The 25,719-nt window shown below is 34.7% G+C and overlaps 1 protein-coding gene across 17 annotated transcripts in view; it reads left to right on the forward strand.

Moving 5' to 3' along the window:
* The window catches only part of KIF21A (kinesin family member 21A), a 161,364-nt gene that overhangs the window by 75,508 nt on the left and 60,137 nt on the right, over window positions 1-25,719 (forward strand). For all 17 annotated transcript variants that reach the window (XM_037845822.1, XM_037845823.1, XM_037845824.1 and 14 more), the window contains 7 exons: window positions 16,598-16,820; window positions 16,951-17,133; window positions 18,540-18,689; window positions 19,382-19,516; window positions 20,031-20,198; window positions 22,055-22,170; window positions 25,411-25,606. In XM_037845822.1, the coding sequence (XP_037701750.1) occupies window positions 16,598-16,820; window positions 16,951-17,133; window positions 18,540-18,689; window positions 19,382-19,516; window positions 20,031-20,198; window positions 22,055-22,170; window positions 25,411-25,606 (1,171 nt within the window). The remainder of the gene's footprint in view (window positions 1-16,597; window positions 16,821-16,950; window positions 17,134-18,539; window positions 18,690-19,381; window positions 19,517-20,030; window positions 20,199-22,054; window positions 22,171-25,410; window positions 25,607-25,719) is intronic.

A 25,719-nucleotide genomic window follows, 5' to 3' on the forward strand; every position in this document is an offset into this window, starting at 1 on the left:
ATGCAATTAGCAATTTCTGCCACAAACATTTGGGTCTTAAAAAAACAAAATATAAAGCAGAACTTAAAACGAACAAACTCAAAACCAAAAACCTGATAAACACACCAAACACTAATAGTTGGATAGGATAATTGTAAAGTATAATACCCTGGACATCAACACCTGTATGATATATAAATTTAGCTGCCTTCATAACAATTTAGTCTGGTTTAAATAATTTGCCTTCCAGTGAGACTACCGTGGATAGTTCATGTCATTGCATTTGATACTGTGTGCTTAAAAATTTATTTCTTCACCTGGGAGGTTTTTTTCCCACTCATTAATATTTAATGAGGTATGAAGTACAGAGTAGACCTGAAATAGCACTGAGTCTCAAACTGTTCCACCAACATTCCCCTAACTAAAGAGAGAAAAAAGTATAATGTACTCTCAAATTGGAAATTTCTTTGAGACCTCAAGTTTTATCTAAAAAATTAGTGGAAGTTTTGTATTATACTACATTTTTCACATCCATTCTATAACCGTTTTTGTTCCTGATGTAAAAAAGTTTAAATTAGTAGTTTCATCAAATGTATAGTTGACATTCTAGGAAGATTTGCAGTATTTTCCTGTGTCTTCCTTTCACATTGATGCATACTTCTTTGGGTATGCATGAAATAGTTGAGAAGATTAGGTAGTTGGATTTATAAAACTCACACTGTATACTTTATTCACTTTCATTAGTAACCAGTGTTGAAATTAAAAGAAAACTGAAATGGCTTTTGGTGGCAGGAGTTCTAAGAGCTACCTCCTTCCTTATACCCTCTTCCCTTCCTCCCGGTGGTTGCTTTGGCTCCTCAGCACTCTGCCTTCTCATAGCTGACTCCACGTCCTTCAAGTCTCTAAGGAAATGTCACATTTTTTAAGAGAAAAGCTTTTAGACTGGCAGATAGACTCTGAGGTGACCCCCAGTGATCCTTGACTCCTGGAGTTCTTGCTTTTGTGTAATCCCCCTCTGTGTTCAGGCGATACCAGTAACTTGTTTCTAATCAGTAGAATATGGGAAAGGTGATGCGATGGCACTCCTGCAATTGCTTTATGTTATATGATATTCATCTTAGCAGACTGGAGGAGAGATTCTTCTGCTGGCTTTGAAACAGTGAGCTGCCAGACTGTGAGAGGGCCATGTAGCTGGGTGCTGAAGGTGACCCTTAGTTCCTGAGAGTTGGCCGTTGGTTGGAAAGGAAAAGGTGGTCTCAAAACTGTAAGGAACTCAGGTAACCTGAATGAGCTTGGAAGAGGATCCTGAGCTCCGGTTGAGAATGCAGCCCAGCTGCCACCTTGACTTCAGCCTTCTGAGACTGAGCAGAGGACCCACGTTTGCTTTGCTTGACCTTCTCACCAGTGGAAACTAAGATAATAGATGTGTGTTGGTATAAACCACTAAGTTTATAGTAATTTTTACACAGTGATAGGAAGTTAGTACAGGTGTTAAGAGTTCTATGTTGCCCGTGGGGAAATAAATCCACATTCTGTGCCCACCCCTCCTTCCCCCGAGAGTGTGACATCTAAACCTTCAAGGACATCTTTGTTCAGAGGTGGTAGAGTGAGGGGTACAATCTGGAATCAGGCCTACAAGCTTTAATTTCTATTGAGTGTTCTTGTTTGGGCTCATCCTGGGAACCACTGATTCACAATAAGATAGCTGTGTGAAGCTGCTTGACTTTGCAATATTTAGAAACCTAAGTTATAAGAAATGCAATTTAATAGAATTCTGTCAGTTCTATCTGTGCAGGTAATATAAGATAGCTCTTTTAAAATAATAGCCCTAATAATCATTATTAGAATTTACCTAATCTTTGATTGGTCATTTTATATTTCCCCTATTCTTCAATCATCCTCTAAAGTATCATGTTTTCCCTCTATCATGACTATAGTTTCTTCCCTTTGTATTTAATTTGGTGGGCTGTCTTCACCCTATTTTATTTTAAGGCCTTGCAACTCAAAGGGCATTATTGGCATCACTTGTAGCTTATTAGAAATGCAAATTCTCAGCTCCCACTCAGGCTCACTGCATCCCAATCTGTTTTTTTTATAACCTCCTCATGTGATTTGTGAATATATTAAAGCTTGAGAAGTATTGCTCTAAGGTTCCCTTATGGTGTTTAATAGACTCTCAATAAATTCATGTTGAAACATGGTTATATTTGTATTTGCCTCATATCCTGAATTATGTGATAAATTCCCAGGCATCTGGAATTTGAAGTTTATTCATCATTTCCCCTGCAATGTCCATGTACCTTATATATAAGGGCATGATAAATTATTGGTTAAATTGAATCAACTCTAGGAGGCTTTCTTTCTTTTTTCTGGAAAATTTTAATTCTTTTAGTTAGCCTCAAATGTCTGTTATTTAAGATATCATTTTGTTGATAAAAATGGAGACTTTATAATCTACTTACAGACATTAGATCTTTGCCGGAAAGGGGAAGCTAATGGTTTAGATAGCTTATTTGTGGTTCAAAAATATCTAATGATATTTTTATTCAATTCCTAACACTCAAATTGTTTTCTCAGAATGTATAAATATAGTTTCTAACTCTTTTGTATCCATGTTAATGGATGTGATTGGTCGATTTCCTCTGACCTGCAATTCAAGAAGAGGATTAAGTGCATTCTGTGCATTTACCAAGGATACTTTATTCTCTAATGTTTTTCTTTTAAATTCATACACTAAAAGGTCTGACAGCCAGATTTTCCTAGGTTCCTGCTCTTGACCACTTGCTAGGGATCTTTTCACTTCCCTCTGACTTCATCCTATTTCCTCTTACATTTTTCCCATTTAAAAACAATTTTAAGCTAATAGACCAAAGTAAACTAAAGAGAATTGTATGAGGAATGCTATTTTCATGCTCCGGTTCTTATACTTCATGAAATAATATAAAGCTTCATGAGTGATGTTTGGCTGAATTTCTAAAAAGCGAACTTAATGTGTAAAAAGCAAGGCAGATGTATGGAAATTTATTAGATAGGTAATTTTATTGATAGGTCATTTCATCCCACATGATACTGTATGGTGTATGTTTCTTTGAGTGTAGAAAAAAGATGTTTTTCTTATTATTTTTTAATTATATCACTCATTTTTATTATTTTTAATATTTATTTTTATTGAGGTAACATATATACAACATAAAATTTCCCATTTAAATCACTTTCAAGCATACAATTCAGTGGGCATTAATTATATTCACAATGTTGTGCTACCATCACCAGTATCCATTACCAAAATTTTTCCATCACCCCAAACAGAAACTCGGCACCCATCAAACATTAACTTCTCATTCCCTCAATTCATGCTTTTATTTTGTCAGTCATATTACCTGTAATTGTTCTTACGATCCTCACAGTATGACATTTTTAGACTTTTAGAACTGGTATTTCTAGTAGATTGAATTATGTACTCCAACTTAAACATGTTGTTAATCCTAATTCACATTCCTGTTGGTGTGAACCTTCTGTAGATAGAATCTCTTCAAGATGTTATTTTTACTTAAGGTGTGGCCCAACCAAATGAGGATGGGTCTTAACCTGAATTACTGAGGCCTTATAAAGAGAACCAGAAAGTCACAGCATTGAGAAAGGAGAGGACATCACCACGTGATGGGAGGCAGAAAAACAAGCCAAGGAACCCCAAGAATTACTGACAGCCAGCCCCAGAATGCTATAGGTTTTCAGGAAAAAGCAAGTTTTGCTGATATTTTTATTTTGGATTTCTTCTAGCCTCAATACATTCCCATTGTTTAAGCCAACCGATTTTGTGGTATTTGTCATAGCAGCCTAGCAAATTAAGACAGTATTTGAGGAACCTTTAGGATTATCTAGTTCAGCTCTCACCATATGCAGGAATTTCCTCTACAACAATGATTTTCAAACTTCTCCTTTTGAACCCTGTATATCCCTTTCTTAAAAGAAATCTTACAAATAAAAAAGGAGCCTAACTTGCCATGCTAAAGAATGATGAAAGACTGGTTCCCTCCCCTCTCCCCCAACTAACAACAATATGGGTTAAGAAACGGCCCCGATAGGTGCTGTGGCCTGATAGAGGGACACAGCTGCCAACAGGACCTGGCAGGAAAAGAAACAGGAAATAAATGCTTGACCTCATTCTGCTCCTGCTCTATAATATTTTACCTCCTATTGGTTAAACCCAACTTGAAGCCTAAGGGCAAGATAGCCCATTGTTGTGGTTCATGAAAGTCAGTCTCCTAAGGCACAGGGTAAGATGTAGTTGAGTGAAGAATCCATCTGGAGTTGAAAATGACCAAAATGTTTGGTAGAGATCTCTAGTGTGCCTTTTGGCGGCATCTTCCATCTTGGGGAGACTGTGAGTGTTAATTCTAGAGGGCAGTGTCTTAGCTAGGAAGTCTAATTAGTTGGTGTCTTGGCATTCACAAAACATTAAGAAATTTTAGCAACTCTTATCCTGGTGCTTCTGCCCAAAAGGATTACTACAAAAAAAGAAACAAATGCATTTCAATAACTTTACCTTTGTTTTGCCTGAACTGACGTTTTCTCCTATCTTAGCCTGGAAAATTCTAATCACCCTTCAAAACCCAGATCAAATATAATTTCTTTTGTGAAGCTTTTCCTGTACCTCCCCTCTTCCCCTCTGGCTAATCTTTGTCCCATTTTTCCTTTGTAAATAATACTCCATTTGAACATCTATTTAATTCTAGCGATTTTTTTTTCTCTTTCTCCGATAGCTACATGCCTCAAGGTTTTGTTTTGTCTTTTTTAAATCTTTGCCTTACACACTGTTTGGCATTTTGTCAGTGCCCCACAGGGGTTTGTTGACTAAATGAAGCCTTTCTAAGGGCCTTGGGTAATGTGCTGCCGTGAATAGCCTGGCAATAACGGAAACTATATGAGCACTTTGGACAATGGGCAGGTGGATCAAGTCATCACTTAAAATATTCCCTTCCCTCACCCCCCTCAGTTTTTGCAACAGAAGCTTTTATTTTACTGGGAAAGACACTACAAAACAAAGCTCTAAGAGTTTCCAAAAGGTTTAATTACAGTGACGTGGATGATTGGACTTTTCCCTAAATCCAATATTTGACTATTTTTTTCAGACTAGGTGCACTATTTCAATGTAGTTCTCTGAATATCTGGTATTCAACGGAGGGAGTGGCATGATACTATCCCTCTGTGAAAGATACTAGTATCCTCACTTGAGAGAATTTCTCTCAATGCACTTTATCATTATTTGAACCAAGGGAATGTAAAGGTAGGAGACAGGGTGAGAGAAGGCAAATGAAAAAGGTGCAGTGTCCTGTCATCCCGTTTCTGCTGCTTCCTTTTCCTAGTTGGTCACTATGGAACTGCAGTTGAGGGAAACAAATTTTTGTTTTTCCAAGTGGTGCTGCAAATGAGAGACCGAGTAGCTTAGTTTAAGGAATTGCAACCCCAAATATTAATTATATATACTGTGTATTAAGCATTTCTATTGAAAATGGACATGTATATGAATATCTTTTGGTGTTTTTGGGTAGGAATAAACCTGAGTCAGGTGGACCACTAAGAGATGAGGCAATAAGATGCATAGCTAGTTATACATATTAGGATAAGATTTCTGGGTAATTTTTTAAATAGTAATTCCTCATTAATGGATTTAAAAAGTGAGATTCTCCTCTGTTACCTGTCTCCTCTGTCATTCACAGCAGTATATGCTTGCTGGTCACTGGTACATACTGCTATGCTTCGTTAGGCTTTTTACTGAATGATTAATCTACTTAATAGAATTACAGAGATGTGTTTCTCTCTTGAATGTCTGGAAGAAATACCTTTATTCCCATCACCCTTCACTGTAATTAACAATTCAATTAAGGGTAAAGAAATTTCTTTTTGTGGACCTAAGTTATTATTTATGCAATGCTTGATCTCTTACAAAAACAATTCAACAAGGCCACAAATGCTTTAGCAAGTTCCTATGTCAGAAACTCTTTTCTAAAACAGAAGTTAGAGGATTAAAGTAGGGCAGATGCTTCCTTGATTTGGTGTCATCTAACTGGGAGGAACTCGAGGAGGATCAAAAAGGGGACCAGAAACCCCAGTGATTCGGTTGTGGTGACAAAATAAATGCTGTCCTATTTTTAGGGAATGGAAGGGAGGAAATCAGAAAGATGTAATTAACATTAAGAAATCAAATTGAACACCTAGCATGTAGCATACCATATAATAATCATCCAAGACAAAGGGTAAAGAAAGTCAAAGGATCTGTACAGAGAACAGATTATTGCTGTTATGTAGAAAGAACAAAAGTGTTAACAAGATGCCAAGTGGGCTAGTTACAGATAGTTGCAAGTAAAAGAACCACACAAAGTGAGAAGCAGGTCAGATTATTGAGTAAACTGGAGAGCTACCACAATCACAGGGGGATGAGATCAGAATAATTCATGCAAAAAAGAGACAGTCTAAAAAGACATTTAAGTAATGGAAAAATTTTCACAACTATGAAACTATAGATTAAAGATGACAGTACTTTATAGCAGGACAAGAAGTCAGCCAAGGTCAATGCAAAAAGGAAGCTATTTTGTGGTTACTCTTCTACTTGTGAGGAAAAATAACTTGACCCCAATAAATTAGCAAAAGACCTATTCCTTGTGATGTTTTAATAAAATGGGGAACAGAGGAATGAGAAAGGTGAGGCTGTGAGAGAAAATCTCAAAAATATAAAAACTGCATGTATTTAAAAATATAGGTTTGATTGCCTGCATGCTTGGACTTAGGTTATTTAGTGCTACTCTTCTAATTTAGAAAAAAATATATAGATTACTGGACAAGTTTAGGAGGCTATAAATTATAATGATATGCATTTGTTTATTTTCCCTAAGTCAACATCCCTTCAGTAACTACAAATCATTTATTGGTCATTTGTCAAAATTTTGGTCACTAACATTTAATTTAATTTTAATTCAATGTAAGGGCAAATTGTACCAAAACAAATAAAGTCTTTTTTTTTTTTTTTTAAAGAATCCAATACTTGGGAACTTGATTCTATTCCTTTCTGAATGATATTACCTTAGCTATATGGAGGTAGTAAAGAATATATAATGTTGAAAGAATCAAAATTCTCATTTTGGGTCCTATTGAACTCTATACTTGTATAAGAACAGGATATCCTTCAATTAAACCTCTGCCACTTATGAAGCTTGACTACTTATTACTATGGAAAGTTTAATTTTATAATTATGACTTTTCATTGCAAATAGTAGTCTATAACATTTTTCATCTTGATCACCTTTGCATAGCAATGCATGTATGTTTGTTTGTATGTATATGTACACATACAGGCAGGTAATTCATGATCACTGTTGTTTTATACTCCTATTTCTGACCTAACAGTTTTGTATTTATTTGTCCTAAAGACTAAGGACATCCAGGGGGTGTTTTGAAAAATATGGGGAACAAACTGTAAATCATGCATTCTGTTTTTTTAAAATAAACATTTAATTTTGAAATAATTTCAAATGTACAGGATGGTTACAAAAATAATACAAAACTTATACAGAGAACTTCAACATAATCCCCACTCAAATACCCAGATCTACCAACTTTTTGCCACATTTACCATATCATTCTGTCTACCCATCTTATCAAATATCTCTCTCCATTCATCCATCCATCCATCCATCCATCCATCCATCCATCCATCTCTGTCATGCATTCTCTAACATAATGGAAGGCCAAAATTGGTTTAGTTTGGTTAATGTGTGCTCTGAGGGAACTGACTTGGAGAATTTTCAAGTTGTGCTATAACAACAGCAACACCACTTTGAAGCTACATAGGCTTCCATTGCCACATATTATCTCATTTGTTCAAAATGCTTATGATGTGGCAGTCATGTTGCCATTTTATAGATAATGAAACTAAGGCTAAGAGAGTGAGTTGCCAAAGGTCACAGCTAGTGTATGTTTAGATCTGTGAAGGGTCTGAGATTTTACCTTATTTACAAGCTAACAAGCTGGATATTACTGTTTCATGGATACTGGCTCAAGAAAGGAGACTCTTGGGTAAGAGCAAAGGACATATTATTACTCAAAGCATAGTAAGTGCCATGAACCTCATGTTGATTTGAACTGGTGCCCCACTTCCCACAAATCTAAAGGGGGCCGTGCAGGTGGAACTATTAAAATGGATGATGTGCAAGCAGTGGGATATCAAAGAACACTGAGCTTGGGGAGTCACCTTTTACAGTATGCAGAAACAAGCCAATTCTTTGACGGGGAAGATGTTACCTCATCCCTAAAGGTTGCTTGCTGCGAAAACACTGAGAAATGATCAATGAAAAGAGCATTCAGGGTCTTACATTCTTAACATATATAGCAAGAATGTTTGGGGATGCTCTGGTCCCATGGCAGATTGCCTTTTCCAACATCACAGGGCAGAAATAAAGCTTACACCTAATTTCTTTAAAAGATTTTATATATATACAAATTTTTAAATAGAGAAATTGTAGGTTTACAGAAAAATCATACAGAAAATACAGAGTTCTCATATATCCTCTCAATACATACAGTTTTTCCTATTTTTAACACCTTGTATTAGTATGGTTTGTTTGTTGCAATTGATGAAACAATAGTATTATAATCATACTATTAACTAAGGTCTATAGTTTATATTTAGTTTCACTGTGTTGTACAGTCTTACATTTTTAAAAAAAGTTTTATTATAGAAATGTATATACACCTTAACACTTCTCATTTTAGCCATATTCAAATATATTAATTCTGTGGTGCTAATTACATTCACAATGTTGTGCTGCCATCAACACCATCCGTTACAAAAATCTGTCATCACCTCAAACAAATTCTGTACAAATTAAGCACTAACTCCCCATTCACTATCCCCACGCTGACCCCTGGTTCCTTGTATTCTAGTTTCTGACTCTATGAATTTGCTTATTCTAGTTCATATCAGTGAGGTCATACAATGTTTGTCATTTTGTGTCTGGCTTATTTTACTCAACATGATGTCTTCAAAGTTCAGCCATGTTTGTCGAATGTATCACTGTTTCATTCTGTTTTATGACTGAATAATATTTGATTGTATGTATATACCACATTTTGTTTATCCATTCATGTCCCTGATGGCTAATGATGTTGATCATCTGTTCATGGGCTTATTGGCCATTTGTATGTCTTCTTTGGAGAGATGTCTGTTAATGTCTTTTATTGACTTTTTAATTGGGTTGTTTAACTGTTGTTCTCTAGCTTGTCTTTTTTACTTTCATGATAAACTATTTTGATGCTGTAAAGTTTTAACTTGGATGAAGTCCATTTATCTATTTTCTTTTGTTGCTTGTGCTTTTGGTATAAAGTATATGAACCATTGCCTAACACAAGGTCCTGAAGAAGCTTCTTTGTGCTTACTTCTAGGAGTTTTAAGGTTCTAGTTCTTATATTTAAGTCTTTGATCCATTTTGAGTTAGTTTCATATTTAGTGTGAGGTAGGGGTCCATCTTTATTCTTTTGCATATGGGGATCCAATTTTTCCAACATCATTTATTGAAGAGACTATTCTTTCCCCATTGAGTGGACTTGGCATCCTTGTCAAAAATCAATTGGCCATAGATATGAGGGTTTATTTCTAAACTTTCAATTAGATTCCATTGGTCTGTGTCTATCGTTGCTCCAGTATCATGCTGTTTGATTCCTGTAGCTTTGTAGTAAGTTTTAAAATTGGGCAGTGTAAGTTCTCCAACTTCATTTTTCTTTTTCAAATTAGTTTTGGTTATTCAGGTCCCTTAGACTTCCATATGAATTCGATGATTGGCTTTTCCATTTCTGCAAAGAAGGCTATTGGAATTTTGATTAGGAGTGTGTTGAATCTGTAAATCGCTTTGGGTAGAATGGGTAGAATTGGTAGAATTGATTCCAATCCATGAACACGAAATGTCCTTCCATTTATTTAGGTCTTGTTTAATTTCTTTTAGCAATGTTTTGTAGTTTTCCATGTAGTCCTTTATGTCCTTGTTTAAATTATTCCTGGGTATTTGATTCTATAGTTGCTATTGTGAATGGAATATTTTTTCTCGATTTCTTGTTCTGATTGTTCATTGCTTGTGTATAGAAACACTACCATTTTGTGAATATTGACCTTGTACCCTCCTACTTTGCTGAATTCATTTATTAACTCTAGGAGCTTTGTTGTGGATTTTTCCGGACTTTCTGTATATAAGATCCTATCATCCACAAATAGGGAAAGTTTTACTTCTTCCTTTCCAATTTAGATACCTTTCATTTCTTTTTCTTGCCTAATTGTTCTGGCAAGAATTTCCAGTGCAATGTTGGATAACAATGGTGACAGTGGGTATCCTTGTCTTTTTCCTGATTTCAGAGGGAAAGCTTTCAGTCTTTCACCATTAAGTTGAATATTAGCTGTGGGCTTCTTATATGCCCTTTCTCATGTTGAGGAAGTTTCCTTCTATTGCTAGTTTTCTAGGTGTTTTTTAAATCAAGAAGCAGTGCTAGATTTTGTGTGATTACATTAATTGGTTTTCTTTGTTGAACAACCCTTGCATATCTGGATAAATCCCACTTGATCAGGGTATTTAATTTTTGTTTTAATAATTCTTTTAATTTGCTCCTGGATTTGGTTTGCAGGTATTTTGTTGAGGATTTTTACATCTATACTCGTAAGGGATATTGGTCTTTAATTTTCTTTTCTTGTGGCATCTTTATCTAGCTTTGGTATGAGGGTGATGTTGGCCTCATAGAATTTGTTAGTGTTCCTTCACCTTCAGTTTTTTGGATGAGTTCGAGCAGTATTTTAGGTTCAGTAGGTTTGTTGTGATCTTTTGTTTCTTCCTGAGTCAGTATAGGTAGTTTGTTTATAGGAATTTGTTCATTTCATCTAGGTTATCTCATTTGTTGGTGTACACTTGTTTATAGTATCATCTTAAAATCTTTTTCATTTCTGTGGAGTCAGCAATAATGTCACACCTTTCATTTCTCATTTTTGTTCTTTACCTCCTCTTTTTTTTTCTCTGTCTAGTCTAGCTACAGGTTTGTTGATTTTAATGATCTTTCAAAAACCAACTTTTGGTTTTATTGATCTGCTCTATTGTTTTTTTAATTCTGTATTTCATTTATCTCCACTCTGTTCTTTGTTATCTTCTTCCTTCTGTTCCCTTTGGGTTTAATTTGCTCTTTTTCCCCCTAAATCTTCCAGTTGTGAGATTAGGTCTCTAATTTGAGATCTTTCTTCTTTTTTAATGTAAGCAGTTAGAGCTATGAATTTCCTCTCAGCATGACCTTTGCTGCAGCCCATAAGTTTTGGTATGTCATGTTTTCATTTTCATTTGCCTCATGATATTTCCTAAATTTCTTCTGATTTCTTTTTTGACCCATTGGTTTCTGCTTCCTTTTTTGACCCAGTGGTCTCAGAATCTCCTCTAATCTTCACTAACTACTGCCACTACTAGGAGGCATAGTAATTTTTTCATAAATGAATTCCTTTTCCCTATGGCCATTACAATAGTTGCTACAAAAACTGGAGGGTGCTATAGTTTCTAGGAAGAAGTAAGGAACAAGTGGTATAACTGGTTAGTTTCCTGCTGCTTCTTTTAAGCAATGATAGAAAACCTTCATTTTGCATTTTCTAAGGGATTTCTTAAATAGAGTTTGAATCTAGAAAGAATCATGGAAATATTAAATTCAGTCCTCTCATTTTATAGATTAGAAAACTGAGATGTAGAATGGTTAAATAATTGCTCAAGATCAAGTGTCTGGTAACAGAGTAAAGTGACGGTGCATAAGTTAGAATGTTTTACTTATCATATGCTCAGTATTGGAATGTTCCCCCTTACCTAACCTAGTTTATAGAAGTTGGTCAGTAAGCATTTGTTGAAGTTTGTTTTATGAATAAGTAAGACATGTTCTCTGTCCTCAAAGAATTTATTTAGCAGTGGAAGAACAGGACTTTAATTTCATATCTACTATTCTAAAATCATGTATAAATTATTTACAGCAGTGAGTAATTAATTCAGTTCAGGAGAACAGAAAAATGTTCATAAAGGTACAGAGATTTGAGGTGAGTCTTGAATAGTTCCAAAGAGTTTCCTAGGCAGAGAAATGGAGGACCAGCCTTACCTTTGCATGGAGAATGAAAGTATATAAATTGATCAAGAAATGATAAGTGATTTAATGTAGCTGAATGTAACTAGATTTGAGGATGGAATGACAGGAAGAATCCAGATTGGGAAAATTCTTAGATACCATGGTAAAGAATTTGGACATTTTCTGGGATACACATCTTAAGGCAGGTGTTCTAGTTTGCTAATGCTGTCGGAATGCAAAACACCAGAGATGGATTGGCTTTTACAAAAGGGGGTTTATTTGGTTACATAGTTACAGTCTTAAGGCCATAAAGTGTCCTTCAACAAAGGGTACCTTCACTGGAGAATTGTCAATGGCGTCCGAAAAACCTCTGTTAGCTGGGAAGGCACATGTCTGGCGTCTGCTCCAAGTTCTGGTTTCAAAATGGCTTTCTCCCAGGACGTTCCTCTCTAGGCTGCCGTTTCTCTCCAAAATGTCACTATCGGTTGCTCTTCAGAATGTCACTCACAGCTGCACTGAGTTCCTTCTGTATGTCAGCTCATTTATATGGCTCCACCCTGAATGGGTGGGGCCATGCCTTCATGGAAATTATCTCCTCAGAGTTAGGATCACCTACAGTTGGGTGGGGCACATCTCCATGGAAACACTCAAAGGATTCCAATCTAATCAGCACTAAAACATTTGCCCTACAAGATTGCATCAAAGAGTATGGCTTTTTCTGGGGGACATAACACATTCAAACTGGCACAGTAGGTAAGTAAATGAGCTATAAGGGAAATAAAATAGGAATATGACAAAAGTCAACCAGAGATAGACAATTGAGAAATATGTTGCTGATAGTAGGATCAAATACCAAAGAGAGGTCAGGCAGAATGAAGACTGGAAAGGGTCCATTGCATTTGGAAATGTGGAGGTTGTTGGTGCCTTCTGAGGAAGCACTTTCAAGTAAGTGTGACAGCAGAAACTAAATGGCTGCTATATGTTAAGGGGAAGATTCAGGGGTGAGAAAATGGAGATAGCATTTTTTCCTGTTCCTTCATCTTAAACCTTACCAATTAACAGCTTTTATCATATTCTTTTTCAAATCTTCAACCTTCACAAAATGGGTAAAACTGATCATTTTTTTTTTCTGTATGAGACTCCAAGGGGCTCCCCCTTTTAGATTCCACCCCATTGGTTAGTAGCCCACAGAGGATAAAAAGTTCTCCACTTCGTGCTAAGGAATAAATAGGAAAAACTATTGTTTTCCATAATATACTCACCATGTCTATATTCATTTCCAATGCCGAGTAAGGATAATCTCCACTAGCAAATTAACATTATAGATAGAATATATATTGTTGGTAGCCTTTTAATAACAATATTGCTTTGTAATACTAGAATATCTTATTATTTTGAACATTTATGACATAAGTTTTATGTGTAATTATTTTTCTTTGAGAAGTGGTTTCAAATATATATAGTTGTATGATTACAAAGTTTTAAAAGACTACAAGGCTATATACCAAAATGTTAACATTAATTATTTCTTAGTGTTAAGATTAGATGTGTGCCTAATTTTCTTATTTTTACATTAAAATATTAAGAAAGAAGTATTTCAAAATATCAATTCATTAATGTTAGATTCTTTTTTTTTTTCAGTTTTCTCTTTCCCAGAAGTGTTGGTTTATTTTGTGTAAATGAGTTGAGTTGGCTTGGGTTGGGATTTCATCTGAGAATTCTTGTCTTGAGTATTAAATTTAGGGGTTTGGGGAGTGCAAAATAGGATTTTTTGAAGAGGAATTAAAAAGGTGAATGTATCCCTAACTTTTTAAATGTAGTCAGCTTCCAATCATGTGCATATGGAGAGACCATGCCCTTCCCAGGTGTGAGTTTCTCAGGCCTGTTGGGAAATTGCCATTGCCTGGATTCAGTAGAAAAGAGCTCCACTCACCTTGTTGGCTCGTAAAGCCACTCTCCTGCCCACACCCATGCAAATGGATGGAATTGCACATCATCCATGCTTCCAACATGATCCTTTCCATTACCAAGGATAATAAACAAATGAGTAGGAGTTAGGAGATTAAGTTAAAGATATTCTGAATAATACTGGCATTCTGAGATCATCAGTTATCTCTGCAGTTCAAGTGGCACCTCATTCTTCATGTTGAAATGAAATGAAAAGTATCTTAATAGCCAAATATGTTAGCCTATGATTATAATAATTTATTTAGAACTAATGAGGCACTGATTTCAAACAGTAGCACAGTGCTCTTTTTCATTTAGACAATTGTGTTTACTTTCATCTGTTTTATTACATAGGATTTGTTAAGCTTCACAGAGTTATATATGGTATAGCAGCTATAAAGAAGGTAAAGAGTAGAGACCCAAGGTTAAGGAAGTAGCTTTTGGGATAGAGAGCAGCATGGACTCAGATATGACCTTGTGTTTGAATAGAAAGAGGACTAGGTTCTTGGGAGTCCTGCATTCTAGGCCTGATCATCACCAGGTGTGTTACACTGGGCAAGACTCTTTACCTCTCAGGACTTTAGTTTCCTGATCTGTAAAATGGGAACATAATCTACTTCACAGAATTGTTTGAGAATTGTATAACATATGTAAATGCCTCTAGTATAACACGTGGCACAAAGTAAGAGCTGGTGAATGTCTGTCAAATTGCAGTATAATATAGCAAAGGCAGGATATCTTTAAAAATCAGATAAACAGTAATACATATATGTTCTGATCTTAAAATTGCCTTTCAGTTTTCTAATAAAAATTCCATGAAGTTTATTTTATGATAGGTATAAAAAACCATTAGATGCATTGATATTCAGATATTTGTGTGTTTGAGACTTTTTTCTCGTTGTCAAAGTAGGTTAAGTACTCAGATCAGCACTTTAAGTGTTTTTTTCCTTTGACTGTAGTCTTTCTGTGTTATAAAACTAAACATGTTAGTTGGGAATTGCTATTTAATTATGCCTGCTTTTGTCTAGGATGCAGATGCTCCCGGGAGGGAGTGGGGTTTTCTTATGGTCCTCCCCAGCTCCCGGCCCCACCATGCCTGGGTGAAGTGAGGTAGGAGAAGGGAAGTTTGAACAGAAGAGAGTAATAATTTAGAGAGCGATCACTCATTATTAAGAATGTGTGGAACCAGAAAGCCAAAGTTGCTGCTACCGTGGGCTGCTTTTATAGTCCATGGGTGTAGCTTCTTATAAGGAACCCTTTGATTTGTTCTGATAGCATTTTGACAATTGTCAAGCCAGAAACCAGAAAGTCAACCTTGATTCCTCTCTCCTGTATTTCCCATCTCCAATCAGTGTCCAAGAGCTATTGATTATCTAGGAAATAGCTCTTGAACCCTCCAATTTCCTGTCCTTTCATTGACATTTTCGCATTCTGAAAGGAAATTCGCATTCTGAAAGGATTGAAGTTCAGGAAATCTGGATTTAGGTGAAGCTTTATCTCTAATAGATGAACTTGTTCCACATCTTTGAGCTTCAATTTCTTTATCTCAAAAAATATGGATGTGGCATCAGCCTCTTTTAAGATTATTCCTTTCTTCTGTCTTTATCATTTTAAAGTTTCCTTCCCTTGTTGCCTCCACTTTCCTCTTATCTCCTTCTCCACAAAGGAATCTCTTTAAAAATATAGGTATAGTTAGTAAACAGTGCATTTGTCCAGGATGATCCTCCACACACGGTGAATTAGATTAGGACCAGATTTTGGTTTGTTCTGTTTTCAACATATTCCCCTATTTACTTTCCTTCTTTGAAAACAGGACTTGAAATTAGGAAGAGAGGACTGAACAGAAAGCACTGGACTCTGGAGTAGACGGGAGTGGGTGGGTATAGTGCTGCAGTCTTCCAAGTGGAGAGCGGACTCCCCAGATGATGTGCAAGATGGATTCACTGGGTCCTGAAGAGAAAAAAATAAAACTTCTGTTTGTATTTATATTTAATTTATTTCTTTATGAAATTCAGTTTTTGGTATATCTCATAATATATAACAAATCAGTTTAGTAATGCATGCATAAACAAGTCAAACTGGCAAGAAGGAAACGATCAACAGTTTGTGGACCATGGCTTAAATGTTTTCAAGGGAACAGTCAAATGTGTAAAGATAAATATTTTGTCCTTAAGTTTTCATTTTTGCATATTATCATCCCTGGAAATGAAGAGAAGAAACCTAAAACATCAAAGGTAACAAACAATATGCAGGTAGAAGAATGGATTTAACTTAGTGTCTGTTTCTTACGGAGTTGAGAAAAAGTACTGTTTGATCAGAATAGGTTAATTTTAAGATTAATTTTACTATTAATCATTATTTTTGGTGTTATTAAGTAACTCATACTGAAATTGATTCAATATAATTCAATTTATTAAGATTTTTCAACTAAAGGAGCTACAGTTGATTATTACATTGTTGTTTTTAAAAGATTTGGCCAGAAATGTTTAAGTCCTAATTCTTACGGATTTTTTTTTTCCCATTTAATTTATTTTCTGTTTATTTCTCATAGAATAAGACCACAGCTTGCCAAAGAAAAGATTGAAGGATGCCATATTTGTACATCTGTTACACCGGGAGAGCCTCAGGTCTTTTTAGGGAAAGACAAGGCCTTTACTTTTGATTATGTATTTGACATTGACTCCCAACAAGACCAAATCTACATTCAGTGTATAGAAAAACTAATTGAAGGTTGTTTTGAAGGCTACAATGCTACAGTTTTTGCTTATGGACAAGTGAGTAACAAGTTATTATGGTATGGGCAGTTACTTTTCAGAAGTGTCAATTTGATTGCCCTTTCATTTTTGTTCCTTGAGGTTAAGTTATGAAGGTCGAGCACTCATCTTTCTCTGTTCTTTAATTCAGACTGGAGCTGGCAAAACATACACAATGGGAACAGGATTTGATGTTAACATCATCGAGGAAGAACAGGGTATTATTTCTCGTGCCGTTAAACACCTTTTTAAAAGTATTGAAGAAAAAAAACATGCTGCAATTAAAAATGGGCTTCCTCCTCCAGATTTTAAAGTGAATGCCCAATTCTTAGAGGTAATAGTTGAATTATATCATTAGTTTTCTTTCAATTGTCCTTAAGACATAAGGCCCTTATGATTATATACTCCCTATTTCCAGTATAGTACATAGCCTAGTATATAGTACTCAATCTAGTACATAGTATGCAATCAATGTTGTTTGAATAAGTTAACGTTAAATAATAGGAAATAAGTAGTCTTTTTTGTAAATGATGATGTTGGCATTGAAGATTATAAACACTTGCCCAGTGTCTGTAGATTAAAAGAACAATTAGTATTGTTTATTTCAGAATCTCTCTGTATCCTATAATTACTGTTGTAATTTAGGCAGGCTCACAAAGTATTGGGAGCTCAGCAACTAAGACCAGAAGGGAGGGGGAAAACATGAGGAATAATAGGCTTGAGACCGCGGCACTAATCTGTCTGCAGAACTAGGATTCCTGCAAGGATAGCCAGATGATCTGATGCAATGTCCAAAGGTCGGGGTGGGTTTGGATGAATTTAGGGCAGTCTAGTCCGGTGGGAGGGGCATGACAGCAAGAGGACAACCAGGATTTGCGCGATACTGCAGTTAGGTGGATGGTGGCATCTAATTCTGCATGATTGGTCCAAAGCATTACATGAATTAGTCATTTTGGTCATTGAGATACATTTTTTTTTTTTTGAAAAATGTATAGCACAAAATATAAAACAATTCAGAGCCATATTAGTTATATTGGTGTTGGTTTTATGGACATCTCAATTTAGTAATCAAAGGGAAAGGACTGTGTTTATACCAAAAGGAAGATAAATGATTGTGGGGAAAGAAAAGAAACAGTGTCCCACCATCTTCCTTTCACTCTCCAAAAGGTTGTTAGGCATTGTGACTTTTAAGCATATTGGTAGAAAAATAGGTATGTACATCCTCTTCTAAAGAGGCAACTTGAATTTGTCAGCCACTGTCGATACAGAAATACTAGTACTGTTGCTAACCTTATAAAAATGCTAAGTATTAAGTTTTAGACATATTAATAAAGGTTGCAGGATAGTAGGGAATATATTTTATTTTGACTGGTAAAAATTCTTAAAAACTCCTCTAAGTTTAGGATTTGTCTACATTTGGCGCATATTAGAGTTTGCTTATATTTGTAAGTATTTGCTCATCTCTCGTAAAGTTTTAGTAGATCATTTTAGCTAGTCCTCAACCTATCAGTTATGATTAAGTCATTTACTATAAAAATTTTTTAAATCTGGCATTTATTTATATTTGTGATATTAATTCTCTCATTAATTTTATGATTTATTTTGAAGAAAGTGTTTCATTTTGAAGAAACACAAAACTTTTTAATATGTTTGAAAAATAACATTTTACAGTTTGTATTATGACAGCCCTTGAGGCAATTTTAATTCTGCTAAAATTAATCTAATATTCTTATTTGATAGCTCTATAATGAAGAGGTCCTTGACCTATTTGATACCACTCGTGACATTGATGCAAAAAATAAAAAATCAAATATAAAAATTCATGAAGATTCAACTGGAGGAATTTATACAGTGGGCGTCACAACACGTACTGTGAATACAGAATCAGAGGTGACATTTATCTTATAGTTAAAATAGAGAATATTTGGCTTTATTTACACAGTCAGCTTTGTTGGTAGTTTCTTAAGAGTAAGATATGAAATTTGTATCCTTAAACATAAACGGAGCTAGAATATCTTTTCCTTATATTGTCTTATACCAGATTTCATTTTTTAAAATGTGAGGGTTATGATAATATCAATTTGATGATAGCATCGAAAAAAATTGAAAGTGTTACTGTTTTCTTTCACAGCTAGAAAGAGTTAAACAGTTAAAGAATGAGAACAACAATTCTTTTTAAGCTTTTGTTGTCACGGATGCAGGACTGTATCATGGCTCCAAAATACTGTTAAAAGTTACAAAAAAAAAATTTCAACAGAAGATACAGAAGAGTCTGAGTAATTCAAGTTACTGTCAGTTTGTACCAAAGTGTTCTACTGTAACAGTTTTGGAATGGAAGCTTCAAATGTCAGCAAATGACAAACAATGGAATCTCAGTGTTTTCTCCTATTTAAAAAATAATACACTATTATACTGAGAAGTTCAGCTCAAAACTTGCCTGTAACTAAAATAATAATATGGAAATCCACATCTTTTACATCTTTTAATATGATAGTTTGTAGCCATTAGCTTAGGTTCTTGATTATGTTGAATTTTGTTTAAATATTTTTCAGGTAAAGCCCTTCTTTTTTCCCCTTTTCCAGATGATGCAGTGTTTGAAGTTGGGTGCTTTGTCCCGGACCACTGCTAGTACACAGATGAATGTTCAGAGCTCCCGTTCACATGCCATCTTTACCATTCATGTGTCTCAAACTAGAATGTGTCCACATATAGATGCAGTGAGTTGCTAGTTCTAATTTCTTAACTGTTCAGGCTTCATCTCCCTAAAATCACATGAATCTCAAGAGACTACATTTGAACCAAATTCACTTATTCAATCATTCCTTTTACTGATGAGGTCTTTTGCTCCTATTTAAATGTAACAGAACATCTACATAAGATTTTGAAATAAAAAATTAGGTTTGTGTTGGCTGCCCCCAGAAAGCATGCTGTGGCCATACGGTGATAGAGTAGTCACCTGAGACCGTTGGCTTTTGAGGACTGTGTTCTCCAGGTTTCCCAACAGGGACATAAGCAAAGCTTCAGCTGATAACCGTTGGGTTCTGACCTTCCAACTTCTGTCTGACTTCGTCTAAGGTTCTAATTGCCAGCATACATTTTTGCTTTTATATATTTGGCTGCATGCCTGTTTCTTTGGCTGTGCCTATATACATGGGATGAAGGCAATATGGGGTTGGAGAATATTTATTGTCACATTAATAAAATGTTTTCAATTATTCCCCTCAATTGCAGGAAAATGTGACTGATAATAAGATGATTTCTGAATCATCACAGATGAATGAATTTGAAACCCTGACTGCAAAGTTCCATTTTGTTGATCTGGCAGGATCAGAAAGACTGAAGCGTACTGGAGCTACTGGCGAGAGGGCAAAAGAAGGCATTTCCATCAATTGTGGGCTTGTAAGATTAAGGCTTTGTGCTGATAATATATTACTATTTTTCTATTGTCTTGTTCTCTTTTGTAATAAATAATACCCCAAATGGAAATACTTCATGCACTGGGCTGATAAATTAAAGTTGCAGTAAATTTGTGAGCAGTGCATTGGATTTCTGATCTCCTCACATTGAAGACTGTTTTCTTCCTTTCACCTTGCAGATTTTCTTCATTTGTTAATTTAGATGCTCTCAGTTTTATGATATGTGTAGAAAACCATATCTAGAAATTATTTTAAAAGTTCTTTTCACATTAAAAATATACTATAAAAATAAGCATTTAATAAAAGTAAATTCTTACTTTAAGTATTTTATGGCATAAAACTTTTAAAAAGTAGCTTTTGACAAACATTTTAGACAGTTATTTTACTGAATTTGGGAATTATAATAAAATATTTTTTAGTAATGATCGTTTCAAAGTGAAAAATTTTCTAGATTATATTAGCAATTTACTTTGACACCATGCCCCACCTAGTGGTTATAAAACTACTGGTGATTGAGATAGCATAAAGCTTTTGTTATAGGGAAGAAAATTTCTGTGTAATAAATCTTTGCTTCTTATTGTCTTCGTTTAAAAGTTAGACATTTTTTCCTGCAAAAAACAATGGAATCCCTAAATTTCTGTGATTCTGACAATGTCAGGGCATGAGTTTTGTGCTTTCCTGCTCTCCCTCCTCTCCTGGATCTAGGGGCTACAAACATATATAGGTTCCTTTTTGTCATGCCCATTATTTGCTCTTATATGACTGCAACCCTTCTGTGGGGGAATTATCAACTGAAGCTGATTAGAGAGAGCCAGACCTCCCAACTGTAATACTCATCTCGATGTTCCTGCCAGTTGGTCAGTTGTCATATGGATGGTTCTGACCTGGGTCCTGGACTTTATGCATTGTTTTGGATTTCTTAGGAGATAAAATCACACATTTGTGCTGTCAGGAAAAGGCAAAGCCATTGCTGTGTTTTCCTTTTTTGGTGTTAAAGTGTGTTGAGACACATCTGGTCGAGTTTCAGCGTGGCCACTGCTTAAGGCTGTAGCTTCTGTAGATGCAGTGTGATGCTGACACCACTCCCTGCATGATCCATTCCCCTGGCAGAGACGTGGCTGTAGATGTTTGTATTACTGAAGGCTCACGTGACCAACATATAGGACCATGTTTATGTTACAGGTGCTAGTTCAGTGGCAGTGGGAAAAAGTAGGGTAGCAGGTAGGATTGACTACAGATTTGTGTAATTTCACTTACTTTTTAAAAATGGGATGCTTGGAACATGGATTTACTGTATTTCAAAGAACTGCTATATTTGCATAGGAATACCCCATTCAGAGAAATCATACTGCTATTTTTATTATGGTTAAAGGAGATTCTGTTTTACCATAAGGGAGCTATATTGTAACAAGAAAATTTCATGATGCTGTTAAATGAACTAAACATTTTATTTTTCTTTGAGTTGAGGAAAAGAATTAGCAACATGAACTGACAATTTTCCAGGCACAACCTGATGCCCTGACAATTCTAAGAATGGTTAGAAGTAGTCAATCTCATAACGTTCCTATTTATAAAGATAATCTCTGAATAGAAGCTTTAAAGTATTTGTGAGTTATGGAGGTATATATGGTACTAAATTTTAAGTAAGTATTGTCAATTTTTGGTAAATATAGACAACTTTGAAATTTACTTTACACTTGAAAATACAAATATTAAACATAACCAAACCCAAATGTTCTCAATTCCTGTCATGCGTCCAGGCTGTTTTCTATATGCTTTCTCTGTTTAAAAGTTTTGCAGTTTGTGAATTTACATCATTCCCTCTCTCCTCTCTTTTAGCTGGCACTTGGCAACGTAATAAGTGCACTGGGAGACAAGAGCAAGAGAGCCACCCACGTTCCCTACAGAGATTCCAAGCTAACGAGACTACTACAGGATTCCCTCGGGGGGAATAGGTGTGTATAAGCGATTATCCTTCATATTCCTGAGTTTCCATTATTCATAATTTTGTAAGTAACTTTGTAAGGTGATTTATAGGAGCTGATTTTGTTATAAAGCAAATTAATAGGATGAGGAACTAATTATTAAGTACATAAAATTTGTGAGTCATTTTGTATGTTACTTCACATAGCCTTTATAACCTCCTTTGAGGTAGGTATTATTATCCTTCTTATAATAATTGAAATTGAAACTCTAAGAGGTTAAGTAATTTACTCAAAGTCACTTTGTAAGTGAAGTCCATAGCATGTACTCTTTCTGTTATACCAGATTTTCTGCTTTATTTATGTGCTTGGCAAAGAAGTAGACAGCAAATACAATTTTGCTGAAAAAAATAAATTCTGTCTTCTACATAACTGCAAAAGTAATTTAAATACCTTATTGATACTTTTCTTCAAAGTCTCCTAAAAATGTAAATATTTTTGTACATGCTGAAAAACTTTTATTATGGTGAATTGAATGAAATATAGGGCGTTTGTTGGTTATTGAGTTTGCTGGTTATTTACTTTGTCAATATCACTGATACTCCTTCCCCATACTTTGCATCATTCTGATATGTTTCATCAGCTAAGCACACCTTCTGGTAATGCACTCTCCTCTATAAGCATCGGCATGCTGGCTTTACAAGTAGAAACATTTTTGGCATTTAAATTTAATCACAGAACAGTTCAACAAGTTATAAACAGTCACAGTGAATCTATTCTACAGTATTTTCAACAGTGTAGCAAATCACGCTTACTAAAAAGGTCATTAGATGCTGTATAATGCTCTGGTAATTAACTTGCAAACTTTTTTTGAGAACTATTATTTAAAAAATTTGGATAATGTTAAATCTATTTAGGTTTGAAAACTGTTGAGCTAAGAAATAAAGTTTTGCTTCATGAAATTCAGTATCATTCTTATGTTTCTTTCTTCTATGTAATTTTGGCATTGTTTCAACTCATTTCTCTTTTAGCATGCCTTGTGTATGGACTGCATTGCATCATTCTTACTTCTGTTCTTTTCAATCTGGTCTTCAGTGTCCCTGAGTCTTATTATAACACAAAAAAAATTTATGTGTTTTAAGCCAAACTATAATTTTTTTCAATTTTTCTAAATTGTAGCCCTTCGTATACTTATTTCTTAACTATAAGGCAAAGCAGAGATAATAAACATCCCCCTTCCTTCTTATAAGTTTCAATGCTTTTGAAAGGTTGCTTGCCCTCTGATCAGTTTGTGTAAGTTATGTTCACTGTGGGTCTTGAATTATTCTTTGTTTTAGATAGGCTACGGATAAATAGTCTTTGTTCCTCACTCATTTCCTGAATGAGTCCATCCTTAGTGAACTTTAATTCCTGATTAAAATTTTAGGATTGAACTTCTAGTTCAAAAGCTTTGTAGTTTGCATAATCCCAGGAGAGGGAAATACATTCATTTGATAAATTTTAGACAAATTAAACAAGAGAAAATTAATATGACATATTAAAAATAAGCTGTATATATTTATGTGCATAACTTGCTGACTTTTTTTTACCCATCTGATTTTCATACATTTACAATATTTAAGATAATCACAAGCTTACAGCAAAAATTTTGGAAAATAAAGAAAAGTATAAAGCTTGAATAAAATCAATTTTATTTCTAATACATTGAGATAGATACTGCTAATATTGTGATGTATTTTCTTCGATATATACAGTATTTTATAGAATAGTATAGTATAATATAATGTAATATACAATATAAAATATAAAAACATAATAAAGTATTACATAATATATTTAAATGATACAGTTTTGGTTTTTACATAAACTTCAAAATTAAGCTGTTTTAATGTTTTCTTTAAATTTTCCATAAATTCAACTGTTCTTGGAAATTTATATCTTTTGGGTTTTGTTTATTTAATATGTGACATTTCCCCTATACAGTCTGTCTTGGCCAGTTCCTTTCATTTATCACTTCACCATTCTCATTACATACTTGACACTGGTGTTTCTCCAAGTATTTGTGAAAGACGAGTATCCCTCTCCCCCCAATTTGATATTGCACATGACTGCGCTTGCACCATTTGTAAGTCACCATGTTAATTCAAAAACACGTGAATTATCTATACCCTATTCAATGAAATGCCTCCACTGACTACAGCCAGATGAAATGCTGTAAATATTTCTAGAATGCATACTTTCAATTTCTGTACTTATCTCATCACAAACCAATACAGATAGTTTACAGATTGGCACTGGTCTAGGGTGTGCACTTTGAGTAACCTGGCTACTCTCACTTGACTACCTTGTCTTGTTAATCAAAAGAGAGAGCTAGAGAGACATAGATTATCTTAACTTTCTGATCCCCAATAAATAAATATTACACTCACAATTATCAATGACCCAAATGTAAGTTATATGCTTAGAAGTACACTGATGAATAAAACCTATGGTCTTTCTTATCTAGGAGTTTAGGGTCTGATACCAGGTTCTAGAAAATTTTAATATATTAATAATGATAATATTGCCCATTGGAATTTCATAGTCAGATGTAATAACTGGGGCACACTAAGCGGTTCAGATTGGTAAAGCAATTTATTATGACCGTAAAGTAATGTTTCTCATTTTTTCCAGATAATCTGGCCCCAAACTTAATTATAGTACAACCCTGGGATTTGGGTCATTCATTCACAAATGATGTTATATTATGAAACCTTAGAATATAATAAATACTCTTTTTGTTCAGATGTGATTAGATTTTGTGTAATTCTTTGCTGGCACCAAAAAGTCAGGATTCATAAGATTAAATAAAAGGAAGAAAGATTTTATTATCTGGAATAATAGGTAAATAGTGAAAGAAATGTTTTTAGATGTTCAAGTTATCATATTCTAGGTAGATTAGATTTTAGAATAATTATTCTGTGTGTACTGCTTCAAAAACTTTATAAAGAGGTGAGAAATAAATGTATGTATTTGTATTTTCTTAAGGCTTTATGGATTAAAGAGGGATAATATAAATTCATTTCTCCAATTTTACCTAAGTAAACATATTCTTTTTCCTTGAGATAGTTTTAAAGCATGGGAGCTTTAAAATTTGCTTTTGTTTCTAAGTTAGCAGCATTAATCTTTGGCGTCTTGAAAATATGCTGTTTAAAGGGCAGGAATTTAAGTGATTATTTTCAGTGTTTTATTTGCTTTTAATCTGTAAACCTAATTATTCTTTGTAACTTTCAGCCAAACAATCATGATAGCATGTGTCAGCCCTTCAGACAGAGATTTTATGGAAACTTTAAACACCCTGAAATATGCTAATCGAGCTAGAAATATCAAGAACAAGGTGATGGTCAATCAGGACAGAGCTAGCCAGCAAATCAATGCACTCCGTAGCGAGATCACACGACTTCAGATGGAGCTCATGGAGTACAAAACAGTAAGTTAATGGAGTTGACTTTGCATTTTGTGATACATCTAAGCCTGGCATGTTGCGAACACAATGATGCCTTTTGTGGTGACTTGCACATATATGTGTCTGAAATCTCTTGG

Source organism: Choloepus didactylus, chromosome 8 (genome assembly GCF_015220235.1).
Source record: "Choloepus didactylus isolate mChoDid1 chromosome 8, mChoDid1.pri, whole genome shotgun sequence".
Classification (NCBI taxonomy): domain Eukaryota; kingdom Metazoa; phylum Chordata; class Mammalia; order Pilosa; family Megalonychidae; genus Choloepus; species Choloepus didactylus.